At 41.4% G+C, this 13565-nt stretch overlaps 1 protein-coding gene across 5 annotated transcripts in view; it reads right to left on the bottom strand.

The window, feature by feature from the left end:
* Positions 1-804: 804 nt before the first annotated feature.
* The window catches only part of LOC309694982 (coxsackievirus and adenovirus receptor-like), a 55846-nt gene continuing 43085 nt past the window's right edge, over positions 805-13565 (bottom strand). For 2 of the 5 annotated variants that reach the window (XR_014273006.1, XM_082515306.1), the window contains exon 3: positions 805-1910. Coding sequence is in view for 3 of the 5 variants with exons in the window: in XM_082515306.1 (XP_082371432.1) it covers positions 1543-1910 (368 nt within the window). In the remaining 2 variants the exon portion in view is untranslated. Of the gene's footprint in view, positions 1911-2148; positions 2509-4064; positions 4172-4835; positions 5105-13565 lie in introns of those variants that run through there. The other 3 variants (XM_082515308.1, XM_082515305.1, XR_014273007.1) reach the window with 3 other exon arrangements.

The raw sequence follows: 13565 nt of genomic DNA, 5'->3' as shown, positions 1-13565 counted from the left end.
ACAAATTACAGGAAAACAAAAGAACAGGTTCAAACTGGTAACGCAAACCATTGTTAAAACTGACCTGACCACATTTTTAACATCCACAGTTTTCCTTCAGGCAGTTAAATGTTCTTTGGATTCTTAAAGACTTGAATAATGAGCTTGTTTTAAAACAAACAAACAAAAACAAAAACGATTACACTTGCATGTGATGTCTGTTGTGTCTTAAAACTGCTTCCTCAAACTGAACAGTGGTTTTAATGAACCTGAACACAAACCACAACACTGGCTTGTTAGGAGTTGTGCAGGTTACATTTTAATTGCATTTTCTCTGTATCGTGGTTAAAGGTCAATATTCAGGTTTATTAGCAGCTTTGAATGGATTGAATCATGATGTAAAGTTACGGCTTCACTTAGCCTACACGTCTAACCTGCATGAGATCTCAAATATATTATTAATACATAATTTATTCTCACCAGATAATTATAATATGACAGTCTAAAAAAGTTATATTCATCGTATTAAGAAAATGTTTGTCCTTGCCATTGTTGAGCAAGTTTGACTAGTGTGATCACTGATGTTGTTCCAGGTATAATTAAACTGTGTGGGCACAGCTGTCACTCCTGTGTAGTGTGCACACTGAGTACGATCCTCTTTCTCTGTAGAAACCATTTTGTTGGGGCTGAGCTGAAATAAAAATTCAGTCACTTTAGGTCAAAAGATCTTTACTTTTCTTTAAAGAACATGAAAGATTTGAAAAGCAGAGCTTACAAAGTTTCAACACCTGGACATTGTTAATAACACACATGACACACTGAGAATTAACGTTGACATCATTTATTTCTTCATTATTTGATCATTTACAGAATATAAAACATTATGATCTTTTCTGATCTGCTTCTGGCAGCTGAGAATCCCTGAAAAATGTGTCATGGTCTGTTTGTATTCTGCTCTTATAATTTCTGAGAATTATGTGTAATAATGTATCAATACAATAAAGAAACAGAAACAAACTAATGAGAACATTTAATAACAATGAATGTCTAATGTTACTGATCACAGTGTTACCTCTGTGATGAAGAGGCACCTGTCAGACTAGTTGATCTGTTTTCTATAAAAACAATGAAATGACAGTAAATAGATTTTCATGTATCCAGTGCTAAAGCTGAAATAGACTGATTCAATTTTCTACTGAAGCTTCATTAACTGATAGCAGAAGGAACATTAGTTGGACATTTTGTAATGAGGCAAATAAATAGGTTGTAAAGCATGAGGTAGATAAAATAGTACTGCAGTAATCTGAAAGCTCAACTGTCAGATTTTAGTTATGAAACAATTCATTAGCTTATAATATAAATATAGCTTAAGACCAGCTTTTGTTCAGTACAAAGAGGAGGTGAAAAAATTGTTTCAGGTTTAAAAATAAGTCACACCAAAAACTGACAGACCAGCTTCCAGCCCAGGGTCTCCTCCTGTCTGAGCTGCAGGTGAGAAACAGGTGTGAGGTGTCAGCTGTCAGGTAGGTGATGAGTGAAGAACAGAACAGAATCAAACTGCTGTCAGACATTATCTACTGCACTCTGATGTTTCTCTGTGGAAGCAGTCCTGCTGTTTCCTGAGGAGTCAGCAAGTGTCAGAGTGACATCAGGGATCCTTCTGGAGTGTCCGTGACAGTTGTTTGCTTCCAGGTCATTTCTGTCATTGTATTCAGCAGCAGGAGATTCAGAGTTTAGAAAACTTTCAGACATTTCAGTCTGTGGTTCAGCGGGAGGATGGTGTGAGTCCTGATTACATTTTTTATGTTTTCTATAGATCAAAAAAAGAACAACAGCAACAGAAAACACCACAGCAACAACTGAAAGACCAATGACGAGTCCAACAGATCCAGCCTCCTTCCCTCCATCCTCTGTGAGTCCTCCTGGCTGACCTGCAGGTGAGAAACAGGTGTGAGGTGTCAGCTGTCAGGTAGGTGATGAGTGAAGAACAGAACAGAATCCATTTCCTCTTCAAACTGCTGTCAGACATTATCTACTGCACTCTGATCACATCACTCAGACCAGCTGCTTTCTACAAAGTCTCATCAACAACATCTTTAGAAACAAACATCAACAACCAGGAAGCAGCTTCACCTCTGATCACACACACACTCAACTCTACTCACTCACCTGGAGGATCAACAACATGAAGGTTGATGATGCTGATGGGGGGAGTCTTCAGATGAGCTCTCTTCCTGCGGTTTGTTCTTCTCCTGAAGACACGACACTCGTATGTTCCAGTGTCATTAATCGTCACATTGTTCAGAATCAAAGACACGTCTCCATCCTTCATCTTTCTGTCCTGCAGATCCACCCGGTTCTTAAAAGATGGATGCTGGTTGTCTGGAACAAACAGATCATCCCGGTACAAAAGGACATATTCTGATCCCAGGTCAGCTCTGCTCCACTCTACCACTGTGATGGGGATGTTGTTGTCTTGACCTCGACACGGCAGAGTGACGTTCTGTCCAGCTGTGATGTTTTTCTGGTCTAAAAGAGAGAAAGTGACACAAAGCAGAGAGGTTAAAGGGATCAAAGTACAATTACTAACTTCTGGAGCTTTGAAATCACAATCATAGAAACAATTAGGTTTAAAACTAAAGTGACCACTTGTTCACACTTTTACTAATTAGTAGTTAATAAGTAAAGTAGAAGTAACTACAACAAAAATAACACAAAATAGAAGTGTTGTAAACATAGCACAGTCAAACTCCTGTTTTAACAAATAAAGGATGGGCTCCTCTCTGCTTTGCTGTCAGCTCGGGAGATAACTACATCGGTCTGCTGGGTAATGAAGTTCCAATAAGATAACATGGCCTTTGCTACACATCAAAGACAGTAAATGCTGGATGGTACAAACTTCCTGCAGCCAAATACGGATAAGACTGAGGTAGTTGTCATTGGCCGCTGTGTATGTAGCGCACTCACAAACACACCTGAGCTCCTGATCTATAAAACTGAACCAATAATTTAAAATCCTCACAGTCATTTCTGATTAAGTAAACATGAACAAATCTAGTAATCTGCTTTCATCTTCTCTAGATTAGATCACTGTAACTCATTATTCACATGCTTTACAACAACAACGTTCACACAAACTACAGTGCAAGAAAATCATATAGAAATACAACAGTTCACAGATTACACAACTTCAACCTGCTCTTGATAAGGAAAGAGCGAAACGGCACCGTCTCAAATTACTTGAAATGTGTCACATGACCAACATCTTACAAGTAATGTAAGATGGTGTCACAGTCTCTCTTTTTTCCTCTTTAAACAACAACAACAGAAAATCTGCAGTGCTTGAAACATTCTTTCTTTTCTATTTTTGTATTAATCTCAATATTGAGTTTAGGACTTTAGTATTGAGTTTTACTGCCTCCTCTGGACTAGATATATCGTGCTATCTCAGATCTTGTAAGCTGTAGTACTGAGCTAACTCTCTCTTCCCGAGAATATCAGTTTGAATAATCATTACGGTCTTTCAGATCCCTCTTAAAGAGATATTTTTTTAATAAACAGGACACTTTCTGTGCCTCCACTTCATTATTTTTGGGTTATAAATATTTCAAGGTAATACAACAATTTTATACCAGCACCCGCGGCTCTATATCAGTGTTCATTTCAGATATAGTGCTGACTTAAACAAACTTCAGCCATGGACACGCAACATGAACCGTTAAACAGAGAGCATAATATTGCACTGGGCATGACAAACTCAAACTGAAATCAGGAAAATCAATACAATTGAGGTTTATGATGTTTTTAAAAAAAATACATGCTAATAGTCGTATATACGTGATGGTGTACGTGCAAAGTTTATATCTGCACTATGATCATTATATTGAAGAGAATATATCTATATATATATATATATATATATATATATATATATATAAAATTGTTATTATCATTAACAACAGCAATAATAATAATGATGATGATGATGATAACCACCATCTATTTTGAAACACTAACCCTAGAAGTATGTATACAGTTATGACCACAAATCATCACTGGTTAAACACGCAAAGTGCTCAGTTTACCTTTATGGACGGACGCCTGCAGTACTCCAACAAACAGCAGAGCCCAGAGCAGTTCAATACGAAGAAAATTCATCATACTTTCTCTGCTTCGATAAACCATCAAAGATCTGTGTATCACGGAGAGTGACAATCCGTGTTGTCTGTAAAGCCAAACTTGTCCTTAATGTGGACAGCTCACAAACCACTGTTTACAAACTAAACGGGCCTCGTGTGATATATGTAGCCTAGATCAGGAGCAATTGGATTGGCCCATTGTTTTCACTTATAGGGACTCCCCATCTGTCGTGAGCAGTTAGGGACTGCCCACGACAGACTCTATGCTGTCACACTCTTTGTCACATATGCCTAAACCACCGGTCGGTCGAGTTTGTCCTGTTGTTCCTCTGTAAGCAGCCATGGAGAAGAGGGAAGTTGAAGTAAAGTAACACAGAGCAGTGAAGAGAAACTGAGTCTTAGAAACAATGAAGCGTCCACTGCAGCTGCTGCCTCGGCTTTTCCTAAATATTGATCTATGAAGTTGTTGTTTTGTTATTTGCTGATTGTCTTTAGATGACATAGTAGGTCAGTAGCTGCTACCTGTGACTGTCAGGTCCCAGCTAAATTCACAGCAGAGCACAGTTGAAGGTTCAACGTTCAGGTTTACCAGCTTTAACCAGACATCCCTGTTTGCCTCACATTAGCTGTGAAGCTCGCACTGTGAACTAAGCAGGTCAAAATAAAAGGAAAACAGTGACAATGAAAACAATTTAAACAATTTAAACACGACCTCACCATTAATCTCCCTCCATTGTCCGTGGAGGGACGCAGTTGTTCCACTGTCTCCTTTAGCTCCATTTAAATGTCTTCAGTATATTTCAAATATATCTGATAACTTAAATATAATCTTCAAATCTAAAGGTATGAAAAAGCACTGAGGGTGCTTATTGAGCCACTGCGGAAAGTCCCCAAAGTGAAAGCAACAGCTGTGTTACAGCTTATATGTTCTGGAGGAGTGGTTCCGGCTGTCACACCCAGGCTTCCTGAAACGACAGAGCACATAAAACAACAACCACAGGTGTAGATCATGAGCTCAATATGACAGATTTGTTGAAATAAGTCTTTAAAATAAAACCAAGTTTTCCTTTTCTATGAGCATAAAACAAAATATTAACATCACACTGAGGTCACTGAGTGAGTTTCATTTTGAATGTTTTACAAAGCAAGGACTGAGAAGGTCCCGCCCAGCAAGCAGTTTGTTGATCAGCGGCAACAACAGTTATTCTGTGATATTAATGCTTAAATTAAATGCAGAGAAAAGGCTCGAACTTTGGACGAAGGTCAAAGGTCATCAGCGTCTCCTGCTGTGTTTTACTGCTGTTTCATGCCATGAAATTGTTTCAAATTATACTTCTTTCAAACTTAAAACTGCTTGCTCCTACCATTCAGCAGGACAGGACAGTAAACAACAGAGATCTGCTGTTGCCATTAAAAAAAAAACCATATAAATATTATGATCTTAAATACTCGGAGGCTAAGTGTATGAGGAGAGTGGACTCAGCAGGCAGTGGATCAGAACCACAGATCTCTGACTAAAACAGACCCTGTACTGTGGCCTGATTTGAATTTCAAATGTGCAAACAAAGTTTCTCCTCTGCTGTTATCTCTCATCTTATCTGTGTACTCTCTCCTTTGTGTGATGGCTCTGCACAGTCAGAGCAAATAAACCAAAGAAGTTTAACTGAGGCTGTTTCAGATTGAGGGGATTGGTGATTGTAAGTTATCTCTAGCTCTCTTTTGAAGAGGAGAGATGTTTATTTATGGACTTCTACTATTTATGTGAGAAACGCTCTTCAATCATATTTAATAAAAACAGAGTGGTGAATCAGAGGAGGAGCGTCTCTCAGCATTCATCAGCACTGCTACACACACACAGACACACACAGTATGTAATTCTGTCTCATCATGTCTGGAATGCAGTTCAACCATTTCTTAGAAAACCATGAGAGTTTATGATGTTTCATAACAACACACGTTGGCACTGACTGATTTGTAGTTTGAGTGTCCTGTTTTATTCTCAGTCATTACAAACATTTTAAACAAAGTTGCTGATAACGAGCAGCTCAACTAGTTCTGAGTTTTCAGCACGATGCTGTGTTTATTTAGAAGCACTGCTAACCATTATTGTTCTCAGATACATGTCTAACTGCAAAACAAATTAAAGAATAACGTTTTATAAAAATTACTGTTTATTAAAACAAAAAACAATTACTTCTTTTTTGTAAATAAACAGGTATTTGTATGGTTCTTATGCACAGATTTTCGTTTATTTATTTATTTCAGGTTAAAAATGTATAAAATGATATTATTGACTGGCAGTACATCCCATGCAGATTTAGCTCCTTAAAGAAAAGCAAACAAATAATTTCAACACACTGTAATAACCAAACATGTGTTTTGTTGCCTGGAGGCAGTACCATGCTGCAGACACCAATGTGAACACAAAATAAACCTAATAAAATGAGATTTATAATTCCAAATAATGTTTCCAACGATGTTTTTAAGATGAAAAGATGTAGAAATGGACTACATCATGTTAGCTAGTAGACTATTTAGCATTGAAACCAGGTGAAACAGTAGCAACGGCTAAAATGCTGTAAAATGCAAGAAAAGAAACGTCACAGACACAATAAAACAACATATTTGATTAATAAAAATAAGACTAAACAAAGAAATCATGGAGGAAACTTCAGAACATGTACAGTGACCAACATCATATGCTTCATAAGCAGGTGTGATGCAGCAGTGTCCTGAAGGTTTATTTATTTAACATGTTTGAATGTTCAGTCTCTTTTCTACAAAACTCAACAAAAAGGAATCAAAGCTAAATGTGGAACATGACCGTCTCTCTCTCTCACTGCAAACCTGCTGCTGCAGTCGCAGAGACACAAACAAACCACCTGAGCTCAGCTCCAGGCACAAAGAGATAAACTGTCATGGATTAGCATTATTTGTTTAAGTATGTAAAGATTTAGATATCATTTGAACAATAAAGACCTAAAAGATCTATGACTCGAGGTATAAACAAAATAGATGAAAGCTGTAATGAGTATTTTTCACAGGCTGCCAGGAAACAGTTTAGTTTTTGCTTTTTCTACTTTAAACACAACCATGTGTGTCAATGAGTGTGGACTGTTTATGTTAATGTGGTTTGAAATGGGATATTTTTCTTTCACTGATCTGTTGTTAGTTCAAACCAGTGCACAGAAAAGGAAACACATAGCTGCCCTTTACCCTCTTAGGCTGTTGTGTAATCCCATTGACTGAGTGTAAGAAAGCAGACACTCACTCTCTCCTCACTCTTTCTGACAGCAACAAATATGTGAAAGCAAACATGAGCTTTGCTGCAGGATTTCCTTTTTATTTATACTTGTATAAAAGTGAGTTGATTGAAAAGTGAATGATTGAATCTGCAGACTAACAGAGCAGGAAAAAATAAATGTGTAACTGAGTAAAGAAAGAAAAAGTTTGTGCCTGAATGACTCAGCACCTCCTTCAAGCTGGAAAGACTTTCTTCTTTCACAAGACTGCACAAACCCAGAGTTGAAACCTTTCTCACAGTCCTTTCAGGGTTTACACAGACACAACAGTTACTCTACATTTTCTAAAGGTTTCTTTAATTTGATACTGTAAGCATGGCCAGGACTAACTGACTCATCTTCAGGTTAGATGAATCAGTACCACATGTCTGAGTAAAACATCCACTGTGTATCCACTGAATTTAAAATGTGGATACACAGTTTGCACTCTGTGTGTCAGAACTGTTTTATTTGCTTAATACTTCAGGATCCAAGATAAGTATAAGTGAAGGTTTTTAGTACACAGGGGATTTCAATAGTTCGTATGATTCATTAAGAAAAAAAAAAATAACGGCTCTTGGGCAAAAAAAAGTAAAGCAGTAAGTGTAGGAGAGGGGGAGGGCTACAACTAAACTGTAGCAGCCTCAGAACTGATTCACTGTGTCTGCGAGTATAAAAAAAACACTGCTCTTATAAACAGGACAGACATTTATGTGTTTGTCATATTTTGTAACATTTACGATGTTTATTCTGCTTTTTAATTGTATTTGATAAACCCAGAGTGTTGGCTCGCAGGAGGAGTGTTTGAATGGGATATGTGGGAGAGTATGCAGTATAAGTACAACTGTAGCTGTATTTAGAAAAAGAAAAACTCTAAGACAGAAAAGGAGAAGTAAAGCAGTAAGTTTCGTTTTACAAGAAATAAGCGTGAGGGAGTGTTGGTCTACACTCTGCAGAAGTCTGTCAGACAGAAACGGCAGAACATTTTTTCTGTTCACAGAAGACAAACATATATAACAGCTTATATTTGGAGGCCCTCTAGAGGTAAGAAGTCAGATAGACTTCTCTTATAAATAGGACAGACATTTATGTCTGTGTTTGTAACATTTATGGCGTTCATAGACATGGACAAAATTGTTGGCACCCCTCAGTCAATGAAAGAAAAACTCACAATGGTCACAGAAATAACTTTAATCTGGCAAAAGTAATAATAAATAAAAATTCTATAAATGTTAACCAATGAAAGTCAGACATTGCTTTTCAACCATGCTTCAACTGAACTATTTAAAAAATAAATACATATCGTCCTTCAAAAAAGGCGCCACTCCGACAGCCAAACCCATCTGTTCTCTGATTGGATTGTTACATTTGTGATTGACATGATATTGACCAATCAGATGAAAGAAAGAAACATAGGGTCAAAATCCGTACTTGTAACTTGCACGTTTTCCACACACAAATCTTTTTTTACACACACAAATCTTTTTTACACATACAAATCCTGATTTTCAAGTACAAAATATTTATGACCACATTTTGAGCCCATACTCTCAGCACACATCCAGAACACCTTGGATTTTGTTGAGAAGGTGAGAGATGTCATTATGGAGGCAGATGAAACCGTGGTCTCGTACGACGTTACATCACTTGCATCCCAGTCACAGAAGCGTTGGAGGTAGTCCGTAAGAGATTACAGGATGACACCAACCTCAGCAGCAGGACCACTCTCAGCATCGACCGAGTGTGTTTGCTTTTGGAACTGTGTCTTCATTCCACCTACCTCACATACAAGGGTCAGTTCTACAGGCAGAAACATGGGTGTGCCATGGGCTCCCCAGTTTCACCCATCGTGGCCAATTTGTACATGGAAGAAGTGGAAAAGAGGGCTTTGCTATCCTACCCTGGAACATCACCAAGCCATTGGTTCAGATATGTGGATGACACCTGGGTGAAAATCAAATCTCAGGACGTACCACAATTCACAGATCACATTAACTCGGTGGACCGACACATCAAATTCACCAGGGAGGATATGAAAAGTGGCAAGTTAGCCTTCTTAGACTGTGAGATTTCCATCAGTAATGGGGAACATCTAAAAGCTGACGTGTACCGTAAACCTACACATACGGATCAGTATCTAAGGTTTGACTTTCATCATCCACTGGAGCACAAACTGGGTGTCATCAGGACACTACAACACAGAGCGAACACCATCCCCACTGACACAGCGGCCAGGGAGGCAGAAGGACAGCACATCAAGAAGGCCCGGAGTAAATGTGGTTATCCCAGCAGGACTTTTGTCAAAGCTGGAAAGGCACCTAAAGAAAGCTCCAGCTAATCCAGGAGAGAAGGACAACTGCTGCACAAGCGAAAACCTGTAGTGATCCCGTATATGTCCGGAGTATCGGAGCAGTTGAGACGCATTTTTTCTAAACGCCGCGTCTCTGTGGCTTTTAAACCCTAAAACACGCTTCGCCAAAAATTGATCCACCCAAAGGATCGGGTCCCCCGACACAACCAGAGTAACATAGTGTACGCTGTTAAGTGCCAGGAGGATTGGCAGGATTTATGCAGTGGGGCAAAAAAGTATTTAGTCAGCCACCAATTGTGCAAGTTCCCCCACTTAAAATGATGACAGAGGTCAGTAATTTGCACCAGAGGTACACTTCAACTGTGAGAGACAGAATGTGAAAAAAAATCCATGAATTCACATGGTAGGATTTGTAAAGAATTTATTCGTAAATCAGGGTGGAAAATAAGTATTTGGTCACCTCAAACATGGAAAATCTCTGGCTCTCACAGACCTGTAACGTCTTCTGTAAGAAGCTTTTCTGTCCCCCACTCGTTACCTGTATGAATGGCACCTGTTTGAACTCATCATCTGTATAAAAGACACCTGTCCACAGCCTCAAACAGTCAGACTCCAAACTCCGCCATGGCCAAGACCAAAGAGCTTTCGAAGGACACCAGGAAAAGTATTGTAGACCTGCACCAGACTGGGAAGAGTGAATCTACAATAGGCAAGCAGCTTGGTGTGAAAAAATCAACTGTGGGAGCAATCATCAGAAAATGGAAGACATACAAGACCACTGATAATCTCCCTCGATCTGGGGCTCCACGCAAGATCTCATCCCGTGGGGTCAAAATGATCATGAGAACGGTGAGCAAAGATCCCAGAACCACACGGGGGGACCTGGTGAATGACCTGCAGAGAGCTGGGACCAAAGTAACAAAGGTCACCATCAGTAACACACTACAACGGCAGGGAATCAAATCCCGCAGTGCCAGACGTGTTCCGCTGCTGAAGCCAGTGCATGTCCAGGCCCGTCTGAAGTTTGCCAGAGAGCACATGGATGATACAGCAGAGGATTGGGAGAATTTCATGTGGTCAGATGAAACCAAAGTAGAACTTTTTGGTATAAACTCAACTCGTCGTGTTTTTTTGTTTGTTTTTTTTTTTCACTTTTATTGTCACATCACATGTGCAGGCACACTGGCACAGCACATGCGAGTGAAATTCTTGTGTGCGAGCCCCACAAGCAACAGAGATGTGCAAACACAACAACACAAACGAGCAAAATACAAGAATGGCTAATCTGAAACTAATAAATATATGTACAATATATAATAGTGTATGCATTTCTGGATGTGTATACTAAATGTTATCCTACGTGTGTGTGTGTGTGTGTGTGTGTGTGTGTGTGTGTGTGTGTGTGTGTGTATACACATTTTTACAAATTAAATAGTAAAAAAAATAATAAAATAAAATATATAAAAATATACAGAGTTGAATATGTGCAAAACAAGTGGCATTACTGTACAGTGTGGAGTGCATAATGTTGAAGTTCCAGTAGTGAAGCTGAGGTGTCTATGACGTGTTCAGCAGTCTGATGGCCTGATGGAAGAAGCTGTCTCTCAGTCTGCTGGTACGGGACCGGATGCTGCAGAACCTCCTTCCTGAGGGAAGCAGTCTGAACAGTTTATGGCTGGGGTGACTGGAGTCCTTGATGATCCTCCCCGCTTTCCTCAGGCAACGCTTCCTGTAGATGTCTTGGAGGGAGGGAAGCTCACCTCCAATTATCCGTTCAGAGCACCGCACTACTCGCTGGAGAGCTTTGCAGTTGTAGGCGGTGCTGTTGCCATATCAGGTGGTGATGCATCCAGTGAGGATGCTCTCAATGGCACAGTGATAGAAGGTCCTGAGGATGCGGGGGCTCATGCCGAATCTTTTCAGTCTCCTGAGAAAGAAGAGGCGCTGCTGCGCCTTCTTCACTGTTTTGTTTGTGTGTACTGACCACGTAAGATCCTCAGCCAGATGTACTCCAAGGAACCGGAAGCTGCTCACTCTCTCCACAGCAGCGCCGTTGATGGTGATGGGGGTGTGTACTTCTCTGCACCTCCGGAAGTCCACTATCAACTCCTTTGTCCTTGCGACGTTGAGGATGAGATGGTTGTCTTAACACCAGTGGGTCAGGGCGCTGACCTCCTCCCTGTAAGCCGTCTCATCACCGTTGGTGATAAGACCCACCACTGTAGTGTCGTCCGCAAACTTCACAATGATGTTGGAGTTGTTAGTGGCTGTGCAGTCGTAGGTGTAGAGTGAGTACAGGAGAGGGCTCAGTACACACCCCTGTGGAGCACCAGTGTTCAGTGTGATGGGGGATGAGGTGATGCTGCCCAGTCTGACCACTTGGCGTCTGTCAGACAGGAAGCTAAGGATCCAGCTGCAGAGGGAGCTGCTCAGTCCTAGATCCTGCAGTTTCCTGTCCAGCTTCGAGGGAACGATGGTATTGAATGCTGAGCTGTAATCTACAAACAGCATTCTCACATACGTGTCTCTCTTCTCCAGGTGTGACAGGGCAGTATGTAGTGTCAGGGCTATGGCATCATCAGTGGACCTGTTGTGGCGGTATGCGAACTGTAGAGGATCCAGTGAGTCAGGTAGTGCAGAGCGGATGAAGTCCCTGACCAGCTTCTCGAAGCATTTGCTCACGATGGGGGTCAGGGCTACAGGTCGCCAGTCGTTCAATGAGGAGATGGTGGAGGATTTGGGTACAGGGATGATGGTGGCCATTTTGAAGCAGGCTGGGACTACAGACAGAGAGAGGGAAAGGTTGAAGATGTGCGTGAACACTCCAGCCAGCTGAGCCGCGCATGACTTGAGGACGCGGCCGGGAATCCCGTCCGGACCAGTAGCTTTGCGTGCGTTCACCTTCCTGAAGCACTTCTGCACATCCTCCTCAGACACAGTGTGCGCACTGACGTCATCCGCGGTGCGCACACTGTCCGGTCTCATGGTGTTCGCTGTGTCGAATCTAGCGTAGAATACGTTTAGATCCTCACACAGAGAGGCCGTGGTCTGCGGTGTGCTGGTTTTCCCTCTAAAGTCTGTTTAGTCCCTGCCACATACTCCGAGGGTTGTCAAACTGTTGCTCCACCCTGTCCCTGTACTCACGTTTGGCTGCTTTGATCGTCTTCCGGAGTTGGTAATGTGCGTGTTTGTAGTCCGATGTGTTCGCGGAGGCAAAGGCGGTGTTCCGTGCCGCCAGTGCCGCGCGAACATCTCCGTTAATCCAGGGTTTTTGATTTGGGAAGGATTTAACTGTTCTGGATGGGACGACATCTTCCACGCATTTCCTGATAAATCCACAGACTGAGTCTGTGTACTCATCAATGTCTTTAGCGGCTACGTGAAACATTTCCCAGTCCGCGTGATCAAAACAGTCCCGCAGCGCAGACTCCGATTGGTCCGTCCAACAGTGCACCGCCCTCCGGGTTGGAGCTTCCTGTTTCAGCTTCTGCCTGTAGGCGGGCAGGAGCAGGATGGAGCGGTGATCTGATTGGCCGAATGGGGCGCGGGGGAGGGCTTTGTACGCATCCCGGAAAGAGGTGTAACAGTGGTCGAGTAGCCGGTTTCCACGTGTGTTAAAAAGAATGTGTTGATGGAGTTTTGGTGAGACTTTCTTCAGGTTTCCCTTATTAAAGTCTCCGGCTGTGATAAACGCTGCCTCTGGGTGTGCGGTTTCCTCACTGCTGATCGCGCTGTACAGTTCCCTGAGTGCTCGGTCAGTGTCGGCTTGTGGGGGAATGTAAACAGCCGTAATAATCACTGCTGTAAATTCCCTCGGTAGCCAGAATGGCCGGCACTTAATCATCAGGTACTCCA

The sequence above is a fragment of the Aulonocara stuartgranti genome (assembly GCF_965226115.1).
Source record: "Aulonocara stuartgranti genome assembly, chromosome: 3".
NCBI classification, from domain to species: Eukaryota; Metazoa; Chordata; class Actinopteri; order Cichliformes; family Cichlidae; genus Aulonocara; species Aulonocara stuartgranti.
Note: the sequence above shows the minus strand (reverse complement) of the source record. Positions and strands in the feature narration are given on the sequence as shown.